The following is a 25,061-nucleotide window of genomic DNA, read 5'->3' as shown; positions in this document are numbered from 1 at the left end:
CCATATACGTCAATGGTGTTCTATCCTGTGTTTCTAGGATTTTTTTCATTACTATTAGCAATTTGAGTTAGTGTGGATACAGTTTGGTTCTTGGGTGTCATAAGGTGAAAGGAGAAAGGAATCCCACAAGTAATCCACTGACCTCCATAGGCACTCCAAGTCACAAGTGTAAGCACACAAATAATAAATAAGTAGCTTTGCCATAGGTCCTTGAATTCAGTCCTCAGAACCACAACAATAACAATATTATTCATAATAGTAATCAGGACCAAGATGCTCCTCCAACAAATGTTAACTAGGTACCCATGGATGCACATTTTTGGCAAGCATTGCTCTGCTAAAGGGAAGTGATTTCATGAAGAGGTAAGAGCACTGCTTCTGAGTGCTGAGGTTAAAGACATTCGTCACCACACTCCATCTAATTTCTTTTTAATTTTAATTTAAACATAATCACATCATTTCTTCCCTTCCCTTTCCTCTCTTCAGTCCTGCCCATGTCTCCCCACTCAGACTAATGACCTTCTTAAAAATCGATTATTATAGTTGTTATCTATGTAAACACATGGATATATAAACACAACCTCCTGGGTCCATTTTGTTTCTGGTCTGTTCATGTTTTCAGGGCTGGCCACTCCACTTAGTATAGAATATCCAGTTAGAGAACCCCTCTCTGGAAAAGACCAAATCTCCCCATCAGCAGCTCTTAGTTGCCTGTACTTCTTTCTGGAGGCTTGGGCCCCCTTGAGATTTGTTGGTTCCACTCAGCCTATCCATTGGTGCCCTTTAAAACCACGTTTCCTGTGTGTTCCTCTGGGAACTTAGTGCCAGGCACCTGGCTGGGCATAGCACTAGTCACTATAGAATTACTCTTGGACACCTGCAGGGCAAAACACAGACAGGAAGTGCAGGTCAGGGAAGGTTGGGGAGGAAAGGGTAAAAACTCTGAAGGGAGGGGCGGGGCGGGGCTGGGCAGGGCAAAGAGCTCTGTGCCATTGATTAGAGCTGCTCCCTCAAGCTGATTGGAAGCTACTCCATGAAACATAGGTGGGGCAAAAGAGCCCAGCTTCTGGGAGGAAACAGGAGGGACTAATAAAGGGATTGGTTCTGTGGGGAGCCCTTGGTGGTTAACACCTGGGACTTGTTCCAGTTCAGACTCTCATTCCTCAAAGAACCGGTTTCAGTTCCAGCCATGCTAGCTGCTGCGGGCTCCCTGGTGGCTGCTGTCTGGGCAGGGCTCCATCTCAGGACTCTGCTGCTGGCTGCTGTCACCTTCCTGTTCCTGGCTGACTACCTCAAAAATCGGCGCCCCAAGAACTACCCACCGGGTCCCAGGGGTCTGCCCTTCGTGGGCAGCATTTTCCAGGTGGACTTTGAGAAGACCCATCTCTCAATACAGCCGGTAGGATGAGCAAAGGGTGCCTAGCTCTGTCCTGATGTAATCATGAGCTACAGGAACAGGGGACATCTTGTTGCTAGCACAGAGGACCAGGTTCAAAGGGTGGTGGTGACAACCTGCTATTCCAAACGAAAACTGTGTGTTCTCCTTTAAGAAATATGCTGTTCAGTTTTCAAAAAGTTGGAGATAATTCTTACCCTTGTACTTTTGGGTTTCAAATTTTGTCGTAATTCTTTGATTGTCAGAGAACGCACTGTATATGATTTTAATTCCTTTAACCTTTATTATTGAAGTCCAGGTGTATTGAAGGTGGCATGGTGATATATCTTGACAAAGAACCCCTTCCAACTTCAGAAATGTGTTGGAAAGTGGTACCTCCACTTACTTGGTTAAAGTTCTTGTTGAGAAAAATGAAGTATATTTTTCTCTTGACTGGAGTTTTCTACAAATATTAGTTCTCTCTTATTAATCCTTGTTTGGTCCTTCTACATCCTTGCTGACTGTTCCTCTACTGATTTTATCAACTCCAGAGAAAGATGCACTGGAATCTCCAGCTCTGCTGGGAGTCTGACTGTCTTTCCACTCAGTTCTGGAAGCTCTCCCCTATATTGGAAAGACTGTCATGCTCACTATGAACACATGTACGACTGTGGTTCTTCTTTCTGGTGAATGACCATCTTCCATGTAACGTTCCTCTTTATCCACAGTAATTTTCCTTGCTTAGATAGTGAATCCTCCAGCCATGTTTAATTATCGCTGTCACTTCCCATTGCATGTGAAGAGTGAGCATGTCTTATTATTTATTTCTATTTAATGGTTTAAGCACATAATTTATTCCCACTTCTGTTTTTTTTTCCATTATCCCTTCACTGTGTGTTTCTTGGACCCTCTCCGAGTAGATGCCTTTCTAATCATCTTCTCTCTCTTCACATCTCTACTATTGTCCTCCCAGCATCTGTTCTGTGTTACTCAATACACACACACAGCTATGAGAGTTTGCTAACACCATTTTCCATGTGAATTGTAGCAACTACAAACATGGGGGAGCCCTCTCCACTGTATGATGCACTGCCCCAGGTGCTGTCCCCACTCACTGAGACCCACATCCCACACTGCCCAGCTCTGCAGTGTCAGTGCAGCTGGGACTCAAAGGCACAGGAGTCTGTTGTCTTTGCCCCTTACTCATCCTCCCATAGCTGTCTTTTCTCTGACCGTTCAAGTTCATCATTTCCTTTCTGACCTCAAGCATTTTCTTTCTACATTCCCTCAGAGGAGGCTGTCACAGAAAGAAGCTTCTTACCTGTGCCCTCCACATAATGTCTTTTCCTCCTTCCTACACTGTCTTTACCCTGATTGTAGACCACTAGGTTGATTATCTGCTGCACTTAACATTTTTAGAAGTACTTCTACCAAGCTTTGTTATGTCCATAGATTTATTTTATGTTTCCTTATTGAATAGAAAGTGATTTTTTCAGCTTAAAAGGAATATATACAGTTTTGGTTAGGTTTAATCCCCCTAATAAATCCTAGACATTACCTGAGGAAGAGGGAACCTCAACTAAAGAGTTGTCTCCATCACCTTAGTGTGTGGGACATTTGATCTTGGTTGTTAATTAATATAGCAGAGTGCAGTCCACTGAGATGAAATCACTCCTGCACTTGATGATGGAATACAATTGTAAAAGTAAACCCTTTCTTCCCAAGTTGCTTTTCGTCAGTGATTTATCACAAAAGAAAGCACACGAGGACATGTACATTCTGAAAAAGAAAAACAACATAGGACCACAATTACGCAGAAGAGACAAAGAACTACTTCTCTACAAACAAGACCACTAACACATTCTCTTATGTACCACCATGTACATACACTTACCCACTCAGAAATAATTTCATATAACTTGTTCATCTAGGTTTTGAGATTTTATCATAATAAAAATAAAGTTATAGTGGCACTGTTTATGGCAGTTCTCTGTTTCAGAACTTCTCTTTATTGAAGAACTTTCTGTAATAAACTCCGGAACAGGAAGAAGACAGCCAAAGCTCTAAAGCTCACTGGCCAGCCTGCCATGCCTTTTCAGAGCTAAGGAAATACACTGACTCAAACAAGCTAACAAGATTGGCAGCTGCTGAAAATGACACCTGAGGTTGACCTCTAGCATACACACACACAAACACGCGAGTGCGCACGCACACGCGCACACACACACACAAACACACACCCACACCCACCCACCCACACACACACACACATAAGCACCCAAAATTAAAATGCTAAACTTTAAAGTAACAAAGAATATGCAGTTTTTGTTCTTGTACCAATTAGGAAAACACACACATGCACTGACACACACACTCACACAGAGCTCACACCTCACTACACCGATCTGTAAGGATTCAGATGATCAGACCTTCTCATATAATGCTAATGGTGGTGGCAATTTTCCTCCTGAATGCCCCCTTTCTATTGCTTCTAAGGGGCTAATAGAACCGGTATGCCATTTGCCTTCATGGAACATTTATCTCATTAATCCGTAGCTTCTACTTTCTCTTTATCCAAGATGTGCATCCCATCCTACAAGTTCTACAACAACCACTTGGAGATGTACTTCTACTATTAACTTTTCTGTCTCGTATTTCTTTTGTCACATTTATATCTCTTATTTCAATCTATTGTTATTTTCAATTTTAACTCTTTTATCCCTCTGAGTCACCTTTAAGAAAATATACTTTTGGGGCTGGAGGGATGGCTCAGCGGTTAAGAAGTCCTGAGTTCAATTCCCAGCAACCACATGGTGGCTCACAACCATCTGTAATGAGGTCTGGTGCCCTCTTCTGAACTTCAGGCATACACACAGACAGAACATTGTATACATAATAAATAAATATTTCAAAAAATGAAAATACACTTTGCTTTAATTTTCACATGGCTTACTTAATGTATAGTGAAACTGTGCCCTACCTGCCTTAAGACATATACCCAAGGGCCTTCTTGGTTATTTAATACATTATTACATTAATTTGCTGACAGACCTGGCATGGTTGAGAATTGTAAAGATCAGAATCTGCTCATCTTCATTCATTCCACAACAAGATAAAAGTTTTGAATCCCTTGTGTTGAACTAGAAACATACTTGGGCACAGAGCTGGAAAAGATGGAAAGAACATTGACCCTAGTGCCGAGTCTCAGATGCTGGATGCCGCTCCAGTACAAGGAGGGAATCTACGTGGTACACATTCCTAATTACGATGCACTTAAGCCTTATTTTATAAGTTGATCCCTAAACTTCATGATTGATATTGAAAGTTAGTCAATGAATTTAGTAAATAAATTTAGTCAATAAATTCTCATACACCCTAAATCTCACCCACACACTGATCAAGATGAATTTAGTTTTTTCCTCGTTTGTACACATCGATTACTGGCGTCTCTTAAAAGAAAAGGCATACACTTGTTCGCTCTGCCTTATGGACAAGACAAGTCAGATAATGCTAAAACCCAATGAAGCTAGCAAGGACTCTGGATAAAGAACTAAGGAAGTACAGATTCTAAGTAAGGATCTATCTATAATATGGGTGCACGATCCTGGAATCAGATCAAATCATTATGTTTGTTTGACATGATTCACAAAGATTCAAGGTTTTGTGACTGATAGGATAGGGCACAAGTAAATGAATGTAAGAGTAGGGAAGGAGACCACAGATACCTGGAGGATTGTACCCTCCTGTTTGGTACTACTGACAAGACTCAGGATGACAAAAGGAGAGGTGGGTCAACTCAGGACTGATTTGAGAACACACAGGAAGAAGAATCTTTGGAAATGATCACATACTCTCATCAAACTTTGCAAAACCTTATGTCTTCTGCATCTTCATGGGTGTTCTCATTCTCTCCAACTCCCTCTTCTTACTCCCCTATACTCTGTCACTCATACCTTCATGCCTGGTCCCCATCCCAACTGCCTCTAAAACCCCAAGTCTCATAGAGATTCAAAGGTATTAATTTTCTACAGACGTATATAACATCTGGCAGCTCCCCTCCACCAGGCAAGAGAATTTTTTTTGGCTACATTACTTCATTTGCAATTTATTTCCTTTTTAGAAGGATGATGAAAATTCTAACTATGATAGAACAGTTACAAAGAATAAAGTAAAGCATAAAGCATACTGAGTACCCACTCAGTGAGGGCAGCTATCTGGACCTGATGGGTTATTTTCTTGGCTCTCACCATACGTTTGTATCCCCAGGCATTTGAAGACAGAGCTCACTCATTTCTCAGAGATGTAGTTGATGGTTGGGTGCCTGGAACTAAACAAAGTGCTTCTCACAGTACCATTCTCATCCTCCCCCACAGAACTCTGCAGGGGGTGGGGAAGTAATTTTTACCGTTTCATAGCTGGTAGCCTGAGACTTGGAAGAGAACACCTGCCCTAAAAGCCCAGTTATTAATCCATAGACCCTACATGCTTGCATTATTCCAGATCTTTACAGATGTCTCCACTTCTATCCTCAGCTCTTTATTGTACAGTTCATATCCAGCAAGGTTAGGGGAAGGCAGGGTCTCCTTTGCCTAAATAGATGGTAGATATTGTGATTAACTAGGATTTCATAGTTGCTATATCTACCTAGTACACATGCATTTCAATCTTTCTCTGGACTCGTGTCCTTTTTTATCTGCCTCATTAAGTGTCAAAATGTTTAACGTCCAACCTTTAATATCTTTGAAAGACTTGCATCTTCATGAGTTAGTCTATGAACAAGTTGATGATCATTTGGTTCATGTTGGATAGATATATGAATGAAAGACTTAAGAGAAAATTTCTAATCCTGAAATTGTTTGAAGTTTGGTGTAAAAGAAAGAAATCAGGAACATTTATATCACACCAATAACAGTTCCCTTAGTGTCTGTCCAAGTCGTCACACATTTACATCCCATGTTAAGCATGGTGATGAGTGCGGGGCATTATTTTCTGATTAAACCATTTCTTCTATGAGGATGTCCACAAAACTGGAGCAACATCAAGCCTATACTCACCCTCCTTGGCCTTTGTCAGGTTAAATGTGTCACATGCTCTCCTTTCATTAGATTTCAGGGTGCTGCTGATCAATGATTTTGCTTCTTCATTGAAACTTATATCCTCATGTATTTCTCTAGGTAGACATTGTAGGTGCATAGTCAGCTCATGAGACTTACATTAATGAACTTTTATATAATATAATAAAACTTTTTTCCTAATTTGAATTTGAGTTTAGTGCAGGTAAGTAAACCATAACTTCAGAAATATTTCCACAGACAATGGCACATCTCCCCACTCACAGAAACCTCTCAAAATGAATCCCATTAGCTACACATATGCCTGCCATCCTTGGAAACACAGACACAGGCACACTTAACTATAACTCTTGGTATATTTTTCAGTTTGTGAAGAAATATGGGAACATTATTAGCCTGAATTTTGGTGGTGTACATTCAATAATGGTAACTGGACTCCCCTTAATCAAAGAAGTATTTACTCACATGGATGAAAACATTTTGAAACGCCCTATCTCTCGTATCCGAGAACGTATCACTAATAACAATGGTAAGTTTATTGAGCGACATGGTGTGTGCATTATAGTTCTTCTGATATGTTAAACGTACCTGTATCTAACTTTCCAACATGGCCATAAACAGTTCCATCATAATTTATATTTAAAGGAAGCAGAATGTCACATTTCCTGAATGAAAGCACCCATCAGAGTACTAAACCGTGTCATCTCATTTCAAGAGATTAGAAATAACCACATCTTGAATTAGCTAATTTTAAATGTGTTGGTGAGAAGGAACCATTGAATCCAGCCACAGCCAGACACACTGTGTTCTTACTTCCCTTTTCCCTTGCCAACCGTCTGTCCTAAGAAGACTGGTGTAATTCAGTCCCATCCTACTGCTGCTCTGCTTATTTCTGGCTTCTTATACTCCATTATTAAAGCCATGCAACACAGAACTCTCCAGCCTTCTAGACAGGGTTAGACTAGAATAGCACGAATACTCAATATTGCCATTATATCAATATGTATTTTCCAAAATTGAAAGCGGAACTTCAAGTGTATTGACCTGCCAAATTGTCAGTTTTAGACATTGCCTAATTTCTCCTTCAGGGAATCAATCATTAATTGTACATAATAAACTATGTTATCTCTATAGGAAACACAGAGCTAGGCACAAGTTATTCATAGTGCGCATAATAGATAAAATCTCCATCTTTATTTAACATATATTCCATCAAATGAAATATTCTGAGACATTAGCTAATTAAATCACACAGAACTACAAGGTTAAGGGTAAAAGATATTTATCAGAAGTATCAAACATCTTCTATAATTCAGGAAAAACCTTGTGTAAGAGGAGATTCCCACATCACCTCCCCTTTTCTGTTTAAATAAAAAAGGTTATAACTTTAACATAGTAAAATTACATATAACAAAACAGTTATCAAGTAAGAATTACAGTTACAATATTTCTATTTACTTTATCTTTTATCATAACAAGGAAAACTATTTTTCTACTCCATCAAAGACTCCATAAGGATATACTATTACCTATGTAAACAGAAAGTGCATAGTAAGAAACTTCCAAAACTCTAGAAATGAAAGAGACATCTCACTGTCTGTGTAATCACCCAAAGTTCCTCTGTACCATTGGGGAATCCATCTTCAGCCTACAGGCCTATAGTATCCAGCAGAATCTTCCATGAAGCAGGAAAATTCAAAGACAAGTCTGCCTATATTGGCAATTTTCAGGTCATTTTCTTCTGTATCCCGCAGAATATCTTACAGAAACTTTCATGTAGCAGGAACTCCGAAGGATTGTCTCACCTTTAGGCAAGTTCATCCGTTATTTCTCTGTGGATCCTTCATGTCCAGTTCACCTAACAACTCCATAAGAAGCCTCTTCAATGCCCATCTTCTTATTGAAGTAGATTGATGCTGCCAGGAGCATATGTGTCTCACTGTCATGAAAAGTCCTAAATTTTTAAAACACTTAGATGCCATATTCTGAAGATCTTTGAAAGATTTGAAGAATACCTAACTAAATGAAATATATCCCTATATATCAAAACCTAACTAACATGACTACAAGCTTGACTATTATAGATGAGTACCTATTAACTTATATTTCTTAATTTTAGATTACATTTTAAATGAACTACACAAACACAATACCTTAATCAAGTAATCAAGAGCAGAAATATATATACCAAAATTAACCTTAAATTTGTATCAATAAACCAAAATCCATACCAATATAAATTATTCATATCTATATCATGCCCCCTTTAAATATAAACAAACATTTATAGACAATATTTAGGAATATGGGCATAGTTTTCTTCATATTACTTCCTACTGTTTGGGGGAGCTGTTAATCAGGTCTTTCATGTTGTATCCTATGGGCTATGTTCCTTTCAGTCAGCAGTGGGATGAAGTATTTTCTTTGTGGGAGTGTTCACAACAACCTATCAGGGGATCTTGTTCCATGAAATCATATTGGTCTGGAAGCAATCCACAAGTTCTTATCTTCTTTGGAAACAAGAGAATTTTACCAAAGCCAATTTGAAAGTCATGATACCTTTATATGCCGTTTTAGCTTAACAGCCCATATAATGAAATGTCTCTCTGTACTTAACTCCTTCACAGTCAAAAAATTCAAAGAAAATACGATAATATACATAATCCAAACTCTCTGTGTATAATTCATCTTTACGTGACTTATCTTTTTTTTACTCCCTTTAATCTATTACTGCCTGTATTCTATGTCTTTGAAGACTTTGTTTTAATTTTTTAATAAAAAACATTTACTTTTTTATAACTCTCTGTACTCTTTTGCTTTTGTCTCCCAAGCCTATGTACATTTATCCAACACTGTGACTCATTTATAGGTGTTTATTTTATCTGAATTTGTCTTTATTGCATATCTGTAACTATTTTCTGACTGGAAGCACTTCTTAAAATGCTAAACACTTATGAATATAAGTTCCACCTTTGCTAGGTCAAATACAGTACTCCCTGCTTGCCCTGCCCAGTTCAGCATGGTGGAGCCACTTGTGCCTCTGAGAGCCAAGCACACCACCCCAATTTCAGACACACAGCCAGTCTATGTCACCATTAATTAAGCTGCAGAAGTCTGCTCACAAACCCCATCCAAATGCTTTGTATCCTGCAAGAGCCAGAGGTCACATTGAAAGCATAGCCCAGAAAGCTGGCATTTTAAAATGGCCACCGCTTTTTTCTGCAATGGCTGAGTTAGGAAAATCTCTCTTAAAGGATCCACGTCTCTGCTTGCTTCTAGCAAACAGACCCCATCCAAAAAAATATTGATAGCAAACCATGTTTAACTCTGTTCTTTTGTGTCTAGAATTAATTTTTAAGCTTTCTCCGGTTTTTATGTGGGTGTAGTTGCCAACGTTGGCACACCAATTATGGGAGGACAGGGTGCTTGTTTGTCCCAGTGACCCATAATTTAAATAATCACACAGAAACTGTATTAATTAAATCACTGGTTGGCCCATTAGCTCTAGCTTCTTATTGGCTAATTTTTACATCTTAATATAACCCATTTCCATTAATCTGTATATCACTATGAGGTTGTGGCCTTCCAGCAAAGTTTCAGCACATCTACCTCTGGCTACAGATCCATGATGTCTCCTGACTCTGCCCTTTTTCTCCCAGCATTCAGTCCAGTTCTGCCTTCCTACCAAAGTTCAGCTGTATCAACAGGCCAAAGCAGTTTCTTTATTCATTAATAATAATCACAGCATACAGAGGGTATTCTCATGTCAGAGCCAATGATTTCTTTGAATGTTAAGAAATTGACTTGCACATGGCATTGCATGTGTCATGAATTAGGTTGTAGATGCTGAACAGATTGGAATGTTTTTCTCTGTGGAATACTGATGCTTCTTAACTTACTGATTAATTAATTTTTCATATTTTAAAGCTTGTATTGAATAGGAATTCTCTTATAGAGCCTTTTATACCTCTATGTCTTGTGTTATCCTTTAGTTTATTCCTGTTATTCAACCTAACAGAACTAAGTAGATATTTGTGTCAGCTTGGAACCAAGGTGATATGAATTTGAACCCCTGGGTATTAAACAACTGTGTTTGCTTGGAAAGTTTTCTTGTGTAGTCTTCCATTCTTTGCTGCAGTGGGAATGGACCTATTGCTGGTTGGTAATAAACATGCAGAGACCTAAAAGAGTAGATTACACAATATATAAAAAAATACCAGTGTGTGATTTTGCAGATCACCAGGACGTTAGACGTCACGCTTCTCGCTTTGGGGGTATTCTCTCTAGATAGTTACCAAATCCCTTATTGGCCCTTCTTTTTTCCATTGCACATATATCATAGAGTTCATGAGATAATTTTAGACCAGAATTTCAGTGTCATAATGCTGAATGTCTTCTCTTCAGGAGTGCTCTTCTCCAGTGGCCAGACATGGAAGGAGCAAAGAAGGTTTGCTCTGATGACTCTGAAGAACTTTGGGTTGGGAAAGAAGAGCTTAGAGCAGCGCATACAGGAGGAAGCCCAATACCTTGTGGAGGCCATAAAAGAGGAGAAAGGTGGGCATTCCACAGGGCAGGTGTGGGAGGTTATGGGAGACTATGGCCTTCTCATTCATTGAACATATTCTTCCTAAATGTTTATGTGCTTGCTCTGGTCACTGTGCTGTGCTTTGAAATGAGGACTAGGCAGTAAACTTGTAGCCATGACCATGAGCTGGGAGTTCTGCAGGTGGGCACACAGATGGTCATTAGACACACTGCTGCACTTACGGCCTCGTCATCAGTTGAGCCTCCCAGTATTAGCAGAGTCCTTGAAGCATGTCAGTCTTTATGTAGTATAATCTGACCAGAGCCTCTTCCATGGTTTTCTGCAATGTGTATTCCTCTATCATATCAAATTAATTCAGTATAGAAAATAGAAACAAATGAATAACTTTGAAGGACTCATCTCTCTCTCTCCCCACACCCAGGACAGCCTTTTAACCCTCACTTCAGTATCAACAATGCAGTTTCCAATATCATTTGCTCTGTCACCTTTGGGGAGCGTTTTGAGTACCATGACAGTCAGTTTCAGGAGATGCTGAGGCTACTGGATGAGGCCACATGTTTGGAGGCATCAATGATGTGCCTGGTAAGCACTCTTCTTTGAATCTCTGTCAAGGGTATTACAAATGTCATTTTGTAGCTAATATGATAACATTTGAAATATTGAATTTGATACAAATATCTTTCTTTTTTTAAATCTTTTCTTTTATTGAGAAAATGAGAAAAAAAAAACAAGTTTCCACCTCCTCCCAGCCTAGGCAGTTTCTATGTTCACCTTCCTAGATATGGACGGAGGGGGGAGGACCTAGGACTTACCACAGGGCAGAAAACCCTGACTGCTCTTTGGACTGGAGAGGGAGGGGGAAATGAGTGGGAGGAGTGGGGAAAAGGGTGGGAGGATGGGAGAAGGGTGGGAGGAGGGGGAGGGAAATCGGAGGCTGGGAGGAGGTGGAAAGTTGTTTTTTTTTCTCCTTTTCTCAAAAAAAAAAAAAAAAAAAACCCGTGCCATTGTCCTTGGCTTCTCATCAGCCCTCATTGTTCGCCATGTTCAGAGAGTCCAGTTTTAACCCATGCTTTTTCAGTCACAGTTCAGCTGGCCTTGGTGAGCTCCCAGTAGATCAGCTCCACTGTCTCAGTGGGTGGGTGCACCCCTCGTGGTCCCGACTTCTTTGCTCATGTTCTCCCTCCTTAATTTGTGGCGATCTTACCTGTAAGGTGTGTTTCATACAAACAACACAAACTTTGATCTACGTTTTAAATTTGGTCAGCTAGTCTGTGTCTCTTTTTAGCTTGTTGGAGCCATTTACATTCAACATATTATTGAATCATATAAGCTAACTACTGTGGTTTTATTGTTTTTCTTCTTGGTTAAATCATTTTTACTTTACTTTCTTCCCTATTACTACCAAGGATTACTTGATGTCTGTGTTAGATATGATGGATGTTTCCCTAGTTCTCATTTTCTCAACCATTCATCTTATGAAATTTATGTTTCCTGTGTTCTCATAATTGACATTCTGTTTACTCTGTGTATAATGCTCCTTCAAACACCTTCAGTATTGTTGGATTAGTGCTCCTGAATTACTCTGATTTTCACTTTTCCTAAAATATTCATGTTTTTCCATTAATTTTAGATGATAACAATTCTGGATATGGGGTCCATGTTTGACAATTACTTTCAGAGACCCTGTGTCCTCTCATGATTTCTTGGCTTGGAGATTGATGATAAAAAGTTTAATACTCTAATTTTTATGACTTTGCACATGAGTTAATGTTTTTCCTTACAGCTTTTGTATTTTTTGACATTTTTAACAAATCACAGAAGTGCTTTCCTCTGAAGTGTTTATTTTAAAGGACTAAATACCACTTGTCTTTGAAATCTATTTCTGTCTCTATATTTGGGGAAAATGTCTGCTATAAATTCATTGAAATTATTCTCTATGCACTTATTTTTTATCCCAGATCTTTGTTTTCTTATCTGTGACCCTGCAATCCTGTGTCTGCTGAGGTCCAGTTTCTGATTGTCTCTCTGAGTTCTTAGACATTATACTCATGCTCATTATTCCCTAATGGAATGAATGAAGCGTGTCCTCAACATTGGGCTCCATTCCTGATAGATAGTCTTCTGCATAGTTTAGTCTGTTGGTGATGGATTTTACTGTGTTATTGACTCATTGAGCTATTTATTTTCACCATTTCCATTTTTTAAAGCAAAACTTCAGTTTCTTGCTGAAGTGTTCAGTGTCTTCCTATTTGTTGATCTGTTCAATCGATTTGTTGATTTTCTCATTCATTTTGCTGTTTTTTCTTTCTAGTGTTGACTTTCTTCCCCGGGTCCTTTATTGTATTCATCTGCTTTCTTATAGCCTCCAAGTCACTGATCATATTTTGTAGAAAACTTTTCAGCTTTTATGTAGCATTGCACTTGTTTCAGACCTGTGAATGCATTAATTCAGGAGTGCATGATTTTTAGTGGCATTCAACCCTCTTGTATTTTCATATTTCTTGTGTTTCTGTGCCACACTCTGTGTTCCCTTGGACACTCTTCTGGAGTGTGTGCAGATAGCAGTTGTGGATGTTTTGACTTTATTATATTTTGGGTTCATAATGCTTCCAGAGAGAATGAATCTGAAGCACAGAAACTGGTCCTTCAAAAGCTCATTTTTTTCTCTTGAAGACTTTCTGTTCCTATGCATGGATTCTCCATAATGTACCCCAAAGTGGATTTATTTTTACTCATCTCCATATCTGTTTCCTCCTCAAATTCAGGGCTGCCATCACTAATAACTGAGAAATTAGTTGGCATGAATTACCTGTATGAAAATAGGCATAAAGAATGAGATCAGTTGCATTTATTTCCTACACTATTTTGTATTCTGTGTTTTAGCTCTTGGTCATTGTAGTCCAAACCTAGCAGCTCCATTATTTTGCTTCCAGTACACAGAGTCAGGGAAGTCAGGGGAGTCCAGTAAGTACCAGGCTCACTTCTAGGTGTGTGTATCAAAGTGAAAAAAATATTAGAAGGGAGTTAAAGGTGGAAGAGAGTGATAATAAACATTCTTGGAATGACTGATTATATCAGACACTTTAATGGACAGCTGCAAATGTTTACCAAATTTTCACCATGATCTTTCACATAGAAAATGCTGCAATATGGTGTCTGCAAGTAGACACAGATGTGTCAAAGAAAAGATAGACAGTAGTCCACCACACATCTGTGGAATGCTTTGAGTATCTCTTGCCTTTCAGTGTTTGAATACAGGGAGACCCCATTAGCACATGTGCGTTTTCCATACTATTAACATTGTTGTTCTCATTATTATATCTGCTACAATTCATTATAACCAGAAGGAAAGAGGTATAAGTCACACCCATGTCTGTCTCATTTTAAATGTTGTTGATTTTACATTTTGTTATGCACTACAAATTTTATAGAAACATCCATCACAATTAGCTATAATTCATTAAAAATTGCAGTCTTACCATAAGGGGTTTAAACCACGGTTGGGTAATCAGGATGTGCAGTTATTTGTACAATATATATTACTGGTAATTCCCCAGAGAGAAAATAAGTCAGAACAGAGAAATGGAAAGATGAAAAAAAGTGCCTGTTATTTTAATCAGGTAAGGGATCTGTAAGGAGACTTGAGCAATGATTTCATGAAGTGAGGGACAGGGCTATAACTCTTTCAGCAACATTTTCTTTTAGACACGATGAATAAGGGCCTAAGACAGAAATGCCCTCAGTTTGGTCTCAGGAGTTGCTCTGGTGGGAGTGCCTAGAGAAACTGGGACAATCATGAAGATCTGGGGGTTCCGACTCACAGGGCTTACAGGTATATAGTTATATCTCTGACTCTGAGTCTAGAGACCACCCGTGAATATAGAAAGTCACAGGGTCAAGCATGTGGTTACATTGATAAATATTTTTTCTGGAAATTATATGCAAACTAAGCTGTAATAGCATTAATAGTATAATCAATAAAAGTGTTGAATGCGCTCCTAATATCCAGAGAGAGATGGTGTTATGTAGCAGATAACAGGCAGCGAGGCTAGAAAGAAGTGTTCTGAAGCTGAATACACTTTGCACATCAGAGTAGAACTATTTTGGAGGTAAATGAGATGGAAAAGAGAAGCTGGCCCCACAATTTCACAGTAAGAAAAAAAGGGAAACACAAGACTATAGCTTTAAACCTTGTAAAGTAACATCTTGGTGTCCCATTGACTGCGTTGTTTTTCCCAATCAGCTCTACAATATTTTCCCATGGATAATGAAATATCTTCCTGGATCACACCAAACAGTGTTCAGACACTGGGAAAAACTGAAATCGTTTGTTTCTTCTATAATTGACAATCACCGGAGAGACTGGAATCCTGATGAGCCAAGAGACTTCATTGATGCTTTCCTCACGGAAATGACAAAGGTCGGGAAGATGCTCCTGTGTCTTCTTCTTAAAGACAATGTAATGGTTTAATAGTTGTCAAGTGATCAGGCAGCAGGCTACCACAAAGTTAGTGCTTTAACATGACACAGCTTTATTCTCTTACAGTTCTCATGATATGTTCTTCCTTTCGGCACATAACATTCTTTAAAAGACTGTGGGAACTATAAGACCCTGTATTTCCAAGCTCCTAAAGCTGACAACAATTTTGGGTGTTTGCTTGCTTGCTTACATTTTTCTTTGTTTTTTTAAGACAAGTTTTCTTTATGTAGCACTGGCTGTCCTGCAACTCACTCTGTAGACCAGGCTGGTCTTGAGCACACAGAAACCCTCCAGCCTCTTCCTCTTGAGTTCTGGGATTAAAGATGAGCACCACCATACCTGACTATGAGGGCACTGATATCTTTTGCTTTGGTTCTTTTTCTGTCTTCAATTCCAAAATTGTAGCATCTCTTTTCCTCTTATCTACTTGATTGTGTTCCTCAAGCACCTTCTCTTAAAGATAGTTTCAAAATAATTGTACCCTCTCAAATTACCTACACAGCCTATTTTAGATTTTCAAGAAGCATGTAAATGTTCCAAAAATGAAGATATAGACATCTTTGTACATCATTGCTTCACATACCCTACCCCCTGTGAGTGAAAATAGTATTAATATTAACTCAGTGCTGTCATTAGAAATAAATGGTTTCCTGCCTGTAAATGGTAGATACTTACCTTTCATGCCTCTCATTGACTTTTACTCTTCTTTTGACTTTTATTCATGTAGGAATTACATACAAAGTGAAAGTAGCAATGTTAATCAGAGTTCTGTTTTTGATGATTTCTTCTAAGGCCAATCATTCACTCCCACTCAGCCCCAACTGTAAGACACAGGCAAAGTTCAACTGAATGCTAGAGTCTGGGTGGGTCATCTGCCTTTCCATAATCTCCCATCCTATCATACCCAAGCACACAGAAAGCAGTTGAATGGATTTATTTGATACATTTGCATCTTGTGACAATAATAGGCAGAAGCATTTTAAGAGGCTCATGGTTTATTTTGTCTCATATTTTCAAGGGGTGTTGTTCCATCATGAAAGAGAAAACATGAGAAAAAGATGTGGTTGTGCCTGTTTGTGTCATGGTAGATCAGGAAGCAGAAATTAGGCAGGACCCAGGGCTTTGATACAACCACAGGCTTTCTAGTGACTTATTTCCTCCAGCTGAGCCCCACCTGCCAACGTTCCAGCAACTAGGAACCTAAAAGATTACCAGCAACTAGGAACCAAGTAATCAAAACTTGAGCATATGGTGATCAGTTTAGAACCAAACTATACCACTATTTTTAATGTTCTGATCTCAGTAGACTCCTAGAAAATACACACCACTAAATCCTTCCTATGAACTTTGACTCATTAGATGATGGATTCCTTCTCTGCCCAGGGGAAATCCATTAGTAAAATTTTTCCCATGTTCTAACACAGTTCATTCTCCTGGTATAGTATCAATAGTAGCAATATTATATCTCAAGGAAAAGGGGCAAATAATTCACTACATGGAGTGCAGGTGTGAGACCATCAACATAATGAGTATTATAGAGAATGATGATTATATAGAAAGTTAGTGAAGATGGAATTTTATCCCAAAGAATAATTGATGGAATAAACAATGTTTTGCCTATGAAAGATTAGTGGGGCTATCAAATACTAAATAAACACAGATAATTTTTTCTTAGATCAACAAAAAGCATTTGTAGAGTATTTGATATGTCTGCTGTATCTCCTACAGTTTGACATGGCATGTTAAAATATGAGTATTATTCTCTTCTTATAAACTGAAGCAGATAAAGGTAATGTGAACCTCTTAGGTCACAGAGTGACTTAGTGATGTGGCTGATACTGGAAGTTAAATATGTGTGTTTCTTTATCCTGTTCTGTTATCATCCTCCTAAAGCTTTTGCATAGAAAAAGTCACAAGAAAATAGTTGTCTTGCTATTCATCCACCTGAGTACCAGAAACTTTTGCTTAGCCTCCAGCACTTGGAACAGGAAATGCTTTCTAAGGAGATCACAATAATATCATTTGAAATGTGTCCTATTGAACTCATACGTCAGGGTGACGAAGACCTGATCTGCTGGTGTCTGTATTGTTGCACTGGAAACAATAGATAGCTCGTGAAATAGCTACTGGCTGAGAAGGTCAAGGGGAATATCATTTTAAATGCCTTCTTCAAATATGATCACTAGCATCAGAAAGCATGTATTGAGAAATCACAAATCTTCTGACTAAACAAGGACACGCTGTCTTTTCCAGTACCCAGAGAAGACTACAAGTTTCAATGAAGAAAACCTCATCACGAGCACTCTAGACCTCTTCTTTGCTGGAACTGAGACAACATCCACGACCCTGCGCTGGGCTCTGCTCTACATGGCGATCTATCCAGATGTCCAAGGTGAACATGTAGTGACCTCATTGGACAAAGCAGAATTCTGGAAGCCATGTCTTAAATGGCACCAGAAGAGAACATGTTGAAGTGAGAAGAAGGGCCATAGCTGTGAGGCAATGTGCCCTGGGTAACGGGCATGTGCTCTCCATGTTCTCTCAGGACTGAGACATTTACAAAGTGCATCCATTCAGGTTCCTCTTCCAATGTCAGTAGGCCTTCCCATTTCCCCTGAATTCTGTTCAAACTCTGTTCTGGTGTTCAGTGCACTGTGATGTCACCTTTCTGCCTTTTCACTTCAACCCCACCCACCCTGGGTGGTGCCCTTCTTACACTCTATGTCCTCTCTTGGCCCTGTCCTTATTCTTCTAATTCTTGCCTCGGAGCCATGATATCAAGAGTGTTCTATCACAGTCTTTATTCATTCTAGAAGAATCTTCTCAGGTACTACCTCCTGAAGTCATTTCAGATCTCTTCATGCTTTGATAACTGGAGAATTACTGTTGTTTTCCTACAGACATGACCAGATACTCTTCCATGTCTATGCTGTATGCATTGTTCCTTTCTCCAGTGACTGGCATTCATCAGGGAGAATGTTCCATGCTATTATGTGTATGCATTCAGATTCTAGAAAAGTTTAATGATCTGAGGGTAGGAACAGTTTTCTTGTTTGTTCTGTTTTTTTCAACTATTGAGTAACAGTTTATCTATGAGGTATAAAATCAAGTTAGTTAATACAGGCCAATGGTTTTTACAGTAAGATGAAATTTGGAAAGAGAAAATCAGAGTGGTTCCCATGTGGTAAAGAAAAATTTGTTCAAAGAACTTCCCCTTCGTGTGTGTGTTTGCATGTGTGTATGCATGTGTAGGTGTGTGTGTGTGTGTGTGTGCATGTATGTATGCATGTGTGTGTGTGTGTGTGTGTGTTTGTACATGTGGAAGCCATAGCACAGCTTCAAATTATCATTCCTCAGGGACTATCCAATTTGGAGACAGGGTCTCTCATGCACCAGGAGCTTCTCAAATAACCTACACTGCTTGATCACTAATCCATGGGGATCTGTCCGCCATCAACTCTGTAGTGCCCTGGGATTAGAAGTGAGTGCCACCATATCCAACTTTTTTACAAGAATTTTAAGAATCAGACTCAGGTCTGCAAGCTTGCTTTACTGACTGAACTATCCTCCATGCCCAAGTATTTTTCTTTTTTTATTCAAAATGTATATGTGTACCTCTATTTATTTATATGCATACTGAATTTCACTTAAAATATGTATATGGCTGGAGAATAATCTTTTTAAGTATTAATACTACTGAGTTAGAATACATACTTGACTTCTAGAATAACAGCTTCAAAATATCCAAAATACCATTAGGAATCTAGGAGATTGACTTCTTAGCTGGATAACTGATTAAGCTCCATGAGCATATTGGAAGAAAGATAACAACCATTATCAATCCTTATTATGATTCTATCTGTTCATATAAATTCCAAGACATCCTTAAGATAAGGCTCAGTTATTCTCATTAATCAGATGAGGAAACTGAAATCTAAAGGATTTCATTAGCAATGTTGTGCAGCGACTTCTTGCTATCCACTGCCCATGCTGATGTTTCTCCTTGAGAAATGAGAGCCTACATATGTGCTGTGGTCTGAATGTTCGTGTGTTCTCTATGAATCCACTTGTTGCAACTTAATTACCAGTGGTATGTTGTTAGGAGGTGATTGTTCCTATGAAGGGAATAATCGCCTTTAAAAGAGGTAGCAGAGAAGCCAGAGAGACAGCACAAGAGGTAGAGGATCTTGCTACTTCACCATTGTCATGAGTGCAGTTCTCAAAACTCACATGGTACAAGATGAGAAACATACATCTCCCCCTCCACTCTTGTGCCGTGAGACACGCTCCCCTGACAGAAATATACTATTATAGAAGTATTAACTTTTTATAAAAGAAGAATCAGAGACTTATTTCTCCCTATGACATGAGGATTCAGTGAAGCTTTCTCATCAATGAGACAGAAACTTGTTCATACCAGATAAGAAACATCTTGGGGCCCTGCACTAAGCATCCTCAGGCTCTAGGACTATAAAGCATGAATGTGAATTGTTTGCAATACATTTTGGGAAAGGAACTTACTCATACCAGACTAGGTACTTCCCTGAGGTTAGCCATGTTAACACAGCTATTCCATTTAGGAAAGTTAGGATTATGTTGTAGGCTCAGAGAAATATCACTGAATTGTGGATTTGTCCTTTAAATCAATGTTTTAAAGGGTTAAGGAAACATCTATACAGCTAGGTTACTAAAATAAAATCAAAGCAAGACTGCTTCATTTTTTTTGCTTTTTTTTTTGCCTTTTTTAAATTGATTTTTATTGAGCTCTACATTTTTCTCTGCTCCCCTCCCTGCCTCACCCCTCCCATCTTCAACCCTCCCCCAAAGTCCCCATGCTCCCAATTTACTCAGGAGATATTGTCTTTTTCTACTTCCCATGTAAATTAGATCTATTAGGAAGAAATAGCCAAATTTGAAAATTAATAGGATCTCCTGTTTTCTTTCAGAAAAAGTTCAGGCTGAGATTGACAGAGTGATTGGCCAGAAGAGACAGGCAAGCCTGGCCGACCGAGAGTCCATGCCCTACACCAATGCTGTCGTCCATGAGGTGCAGAGAATGGGTAACATCATCCCTATGAATGTTCCCAGGGAAGTCTCAAAGGACACCAGTTTGAATGGATTCCACTTTCCAAAGGTAACTATGCTCTCCCAGCCTTGGATACCTCTGACAATTGTTTACCTCATCCTAAAAACCTAAACTAAATGTGACATACATTCTTTGATCAAGAGATTATTTAAATTGCCAGAAAGATAATAAACCTGCTAAAATACTAGTTTTCCTCCAAGCATCTAAACAGATATCTACATATACAGTGGGGAAAGAAGAGTACTTGCCCAAGTTTAGGCAAAGCCTGGCTTTGTTGGCTCAAGGCATCCTAGCATCTCCCCATGCTAATGTGATTGGCAGTGCTCTGCTAGATGATATCTGAGAAGCAGCTCTCAAGACGAAAGGCTTGGGCTAGAACATGCTGCTACACAGGCCTTGAAAGACTGAGTTAGAAATGAGAACGAAACTTGAGGCACTTGTGCTACCATGACAGTGAGACTGTTGCTTATAAATCAGTGAACCACAGGCTTATAATTTACATACAAATGATTTCTGTCAAATGAGGGGAAAATGCAATATTAGAAAGTGACAGAGTGTCAACAGTATCTAAGTGACATTTGTGTGCTGTTGACTCTTAAATCTTTTACAAGGTCTTATTCGCTGTTCTGAATAACTATTCATTTCATGTTTGAGATTAGAAAGTGAGGCTTAAGTAAATTAGATTTACATCAAATCTCTCTACTATTAAACATAGTGGGGAATCTGGGACCAAACCTGGTCTGATTTTTCTGATCAGCCTATGCTTCCTCCATAGGTCTTGCAGTATTTTGACATTTAAAAGATGTCCTCTAATGTTTCTCTATGAATCTTTGTTAAAACCCCTCTCTTTATAGACTGGATCCCCATCACATCTCCCAGGAGTCTCAAGATCTCTGCATAGGGTTTCCTGAAACATATACCCTCCACACCACAAAAGACGGTTCTATCCCCATTTAAGGAAATTCTGCTGCCATTTTTTGATTAACTCTGGATATGTGTTTACAGATACTAGCATAAGATGATGAAAGCATACTATAGAGTGTGTAATATAAGAGGTGACAGAGTCATCACGTTCATGGCACACTTCACTGTTAGCTGTGTAGCAGACATGGGTCTAAAATGCACTAACGTGGTTCTTGGAATCAGGAATGGACATGACAAAGTCAAGAGAGATCGATGAATGGGTAAAGTCACTGCTAGGGTGGGTGATTCAGTGTGATAAAAGGCACACTCTGGAGAGCCCAAGCACCATGCCAGGAAGCCTGATGGAATAAGCTTGCAAACACTGCTTTCTTGAGGCCCTCCTGACCCAGAGAACTGGGATCAGACTCCCACACACTGAGGGTTGAGAATGGAAAAACAGAGAAGGAAGGCTCATAATTTCCTTGCCCAGGTCCTGACAGTAAGAGGTGCCTCATTATTCTTTGGACGCTAACATGTCTTTCCCTAGACCTGTACAAACTTCTTCCCATACACTTGTATTCAGCATTAAAGAGCAACCTAATGGACTAGAATATCCCCAGAAGGCACTCACAGTCAATGCAAAGTTATCTCAACAAAGGAGAAGGTACTAAGTGGGGAGAGTCATGCATGAGAGCTCAAGAAGTATCTGCATTTACCTCCATTAAGGTCTGTTCCATATATCGAAGCATGACTCTTTACCATCATTTTTAGGGTACCATGCTTCTAACAAACCTGACTGCACTACACAGTGACCCCCAAAAGTGGGCCACTCCAGAAACTTTCAATCCAGAGCACTTTTTGGAGAATGGACAGTTTAAGAAGAGAGACTCCTTCCTGCCTTTCTCAATGGGTGAGTTTTGATGAGCAGGAGAGGGTTCAGAGCTCCACCCAGCCATTTCCTCCTCTCATCCCATAATGTTCTGTTTTAATGAAAACATCTCCAGATTGACCAGTGTGACTCCATTTTGTGTTTGGTTGAAGTCCTGCATTGCCTGGCCTTGTCCCCAATTCAGAACCCCATTTCCCTTAGCTGGGTGTTTCAACTTTCCTCATTTTTTCCCCAAACACTAAGAACAGACATGAATAATGTGCTCCCTCTTTTTTAATGTGTGTATGGAACTCCTTCATAAGATTTTTCAGTATCCCAACTTATTTTCAAAGGATGCACGACCACAGTCAAATGGAATTGATTTAAAATGTGATGCTGAGGAGAAATGCATCCTGGGAAAATTAGAGAGATCCTGTCTTAAATGCTTAAAAGAGATAAAGTGGTGTAGCTCAGTGAAGGCATACTTTCTAGAATATGCAAGACCCTAGATTCAGCAACTATCAGGGAGCAAGAGGAGAGAGAAAGAAAGAGAAAGAAAGAGAGAGAGAACAAGTAAGGAAGAGGAAAAAGAGAAAAGGGTAAGAAAGGAAAAGAGGAAATAAAAAAAGAATTTTTTCTTCTCTAGTGTCAATTCTGACACCAGCATCCATACTGGTTGGTATTGTCAAGGGACAGACTTTGTACACTTCATGTGCTACTAGTATTAGTGTGATTCACAATTACTCATAGTGCCAAGATGACCTTTAACAAGTTGGAGAGTAGGAAAAATGGAAATCAATGCCACTCAAAAAAGCTTTTGCCCAGAACCAGTCTGTGCGTCTCAGTAAACTTCTTCTTAGTCAGAACAGCTATTCTGAGGCTTTTAACTTGGCTTCCGATTTTACACTATTACTCTTGCTCTTTTCTTTCTCTCACTCAACATGTATGATTTAGGAATAAAGGATTCTAGTAACAAGTTACTCAAGGTACCTAACATAGTAACTCAGCTGGTAAATTGCTTGACTTATGAGTATAATGTCCTGATTTGATCCCCAGAAGCCCCACAGAAACCTGAGTATGTCAGCATATGCTTGTTCTCATTCTGCTCGATGGCCAGAGACAAGAGGACCCTGGCATTCACTTACTCACTGGCCTGGTTGCCCGGGACACTGCCTCCAAAATAAATACATACATAAATATATTGGATGGCACTTGAGCATAAGCTCACATTGCTGGCCACTAAAGTCTATACATATGTGCACACCTGTGTACACACAATGGGCACACATACACACAAACACATCTACACAGATGTGGGCTTAAAGATAGATTAGATACTATGTGGAAATCTGCAATGCTGTTGGGGTACATGGTGAGGATGCTCACTGAGGGAAAAAACAGTGGTGTCCTAGGGTTGTCCTGGACCGTCAGGGATTACCTGTGTAAACATACCTATTCACTAGAGAGACTGCCCTGTAAATACACATCTATAGACACATGTAGATAAATACGCCGTGTGCAGGTGTGTATGGTGTGACATGACCTAGAGCAAAGGTTTCCAGAGTTATGTGAATGCTTCCTGCCGAGGTGTTACCATCACATTAATCAATGCAAGGGAACAGGATACCTGGGAAAATGGCAATGTGAAAATACAAGTCTGGGACATATTGTTGGGCCAAGGTCCAGAAATGCCACCTTGAATGAGGCTCTAATGGCCAAATCAGGAAGGTGGTAGACATAATCAGATGGACACAAAGCTCACATTCAGCTCATTATTTGCAGTTAAAAGCTGTGGACATCAGTCCCTCCATGCACTAAAATCAGCTAAGAAAGTGACTCATTTTCTGTTTTGGTCCCACAGGAAAGAGAGCCTGCCTGGGAGAACAATTGGCCAGGTCTGAGCTATTCATTTTCTTCACTGCTCTTTTGCAAAACTTTACCTTCAAGCCCCCAGTCAATGAGAAGCTGAGCCTGAAGTTCAGAATGGGCCTCACGCATTCCCCAGTCAGTCACCATCTCTGTGCTGTCCCCAGACTGTGATGCTGGAGAAGGAAGGAGAAAAAGAGAACAGGAAGAAATGGTGGATGTCCTCAAGCTTGCGGGCCTCGCTCATATGAGAAGATAGTGGTGTCAGAGAATGAAGTGAAGAAATAGTGAAGGAATTGGACTTAGAAAACTGATTCAAATTTCGAAACAATTGACCCTTAATTTGGTGGTGGGAAAATCATTGATGAGCTCAGAGGCATATCATTTTATCTAAAAATTGCAGGGGAATGATGATTCCTCCTATAAAGAAAATGCGCTGAAAACAAATTGCTAATTAAAAATGCTAAGTGCATCATGAGTCACGTCTCAAGGGTTGTGCCTTCGATTTGTTTCCACCCTCCTTTCATAGACATGCACTTGTTTCTGGCACATTGAAATGTTAGTCTAAAGTGGTACAAAAGGACAAGAAGAATCAGAATTTACTTTCTGGTTGCATCCATAGGAAGAGGCCATGAAGACTCTCCCAAATGACAGATGTGTCTCTAATTATGTAGCTCTACCTCCAACTAGGCCTGAAAGTCAACTCTTTGAGTTTCCTCTCTTGTGACTTTTGTTTAGATCTGTACCCCATGTTTAAATTAGGTTTTTGGACATCGACTCTCTGAGTTCTTTATATATTTTGGATATGAGATCATGAGTTGGTAAGTATTTTTTTCCCATTCTGAAGGCTTCACGTGGTGCTTTC

The 25,061-nt window shown here is 39.4% G+C and overlaps 1 protein-coding gene across 1 annotated transcript; it reads left to right on the top strand.

The window, feature by feature from the left end:
- The first annotated feature begins 1,121 nt into the window (after positions 1-1,121).
- LOC142834077 (cytochrome P450 2J4-like) lies at positions 1,122-24,450 on the top strand. Its single transcript, XM_075946138.1, has 9 exons — positions 1,122-1,399; positions 6,814-6,976; positions 10,852-11,001; positions 11,415-11,575; positions 15,237-15,413; positions 17,727-17,865; positions 20,420-20,607; positions 22,234-22,372; positions 24,192-24,450. Exons 1-9 carry the CDS (start codon positions 1,190-1,192, stop codon positions 24,368-24,370), a joined length of 1,506 nt encoding a protein of 501 aa, XP_075802253.1. The 5' UTR covers positions 1,122-1,189; the 3' UTR covers positions 24,371-24,450.
- Positions 24,451-25,061: the final 611 nt, after the last annotated feature.

The sequence above is a fragment of the Microtus pennsylvanicus genome, chromosome 13 (genome assembly GCF_037038515.1).
Source record: "Microtus pennsylvanicus isolate mMicPen1 chromosome 13, mMicPen1.hap1, whole genome shotgun sequence".
Classification (NCBI taxonomy): domain Eukaryota; kingdom Metazoa; phylum Chordata; class Mammalia; order Rodentia; family Cricetidae; genus Microtus; species Microtus pennsylvanicus.
This window is presented reverse-complemented; position numbering and strand designations above follow the sequence as displayed.

Bases quoted from the DNA above. Each gene is read 5' to 3' on its own strand.
- LOC142834077 (XM_075946138.1), top strand. From the start codon at position 1,190: ATGCTAGCTGCTGCGGGCTCCCTGGTGGCTGCTGTCTGGGCAGGGCTC. The intron at 1,400-6,813 runs GTAGGATGAGCA...TATATTTTTCAG, and splicing joins CCCATCTCTCAATACAGCCG to TTTGTGAAGAAATATGGGAA. The intron at 22,373-24,191 runs GTGAGTTTTGAT...TTGGTCCCACAG, and splicing joins CTTCCTGCCTTTCTCAATGG to GAAAGAGAGCCTGCCTGGGA.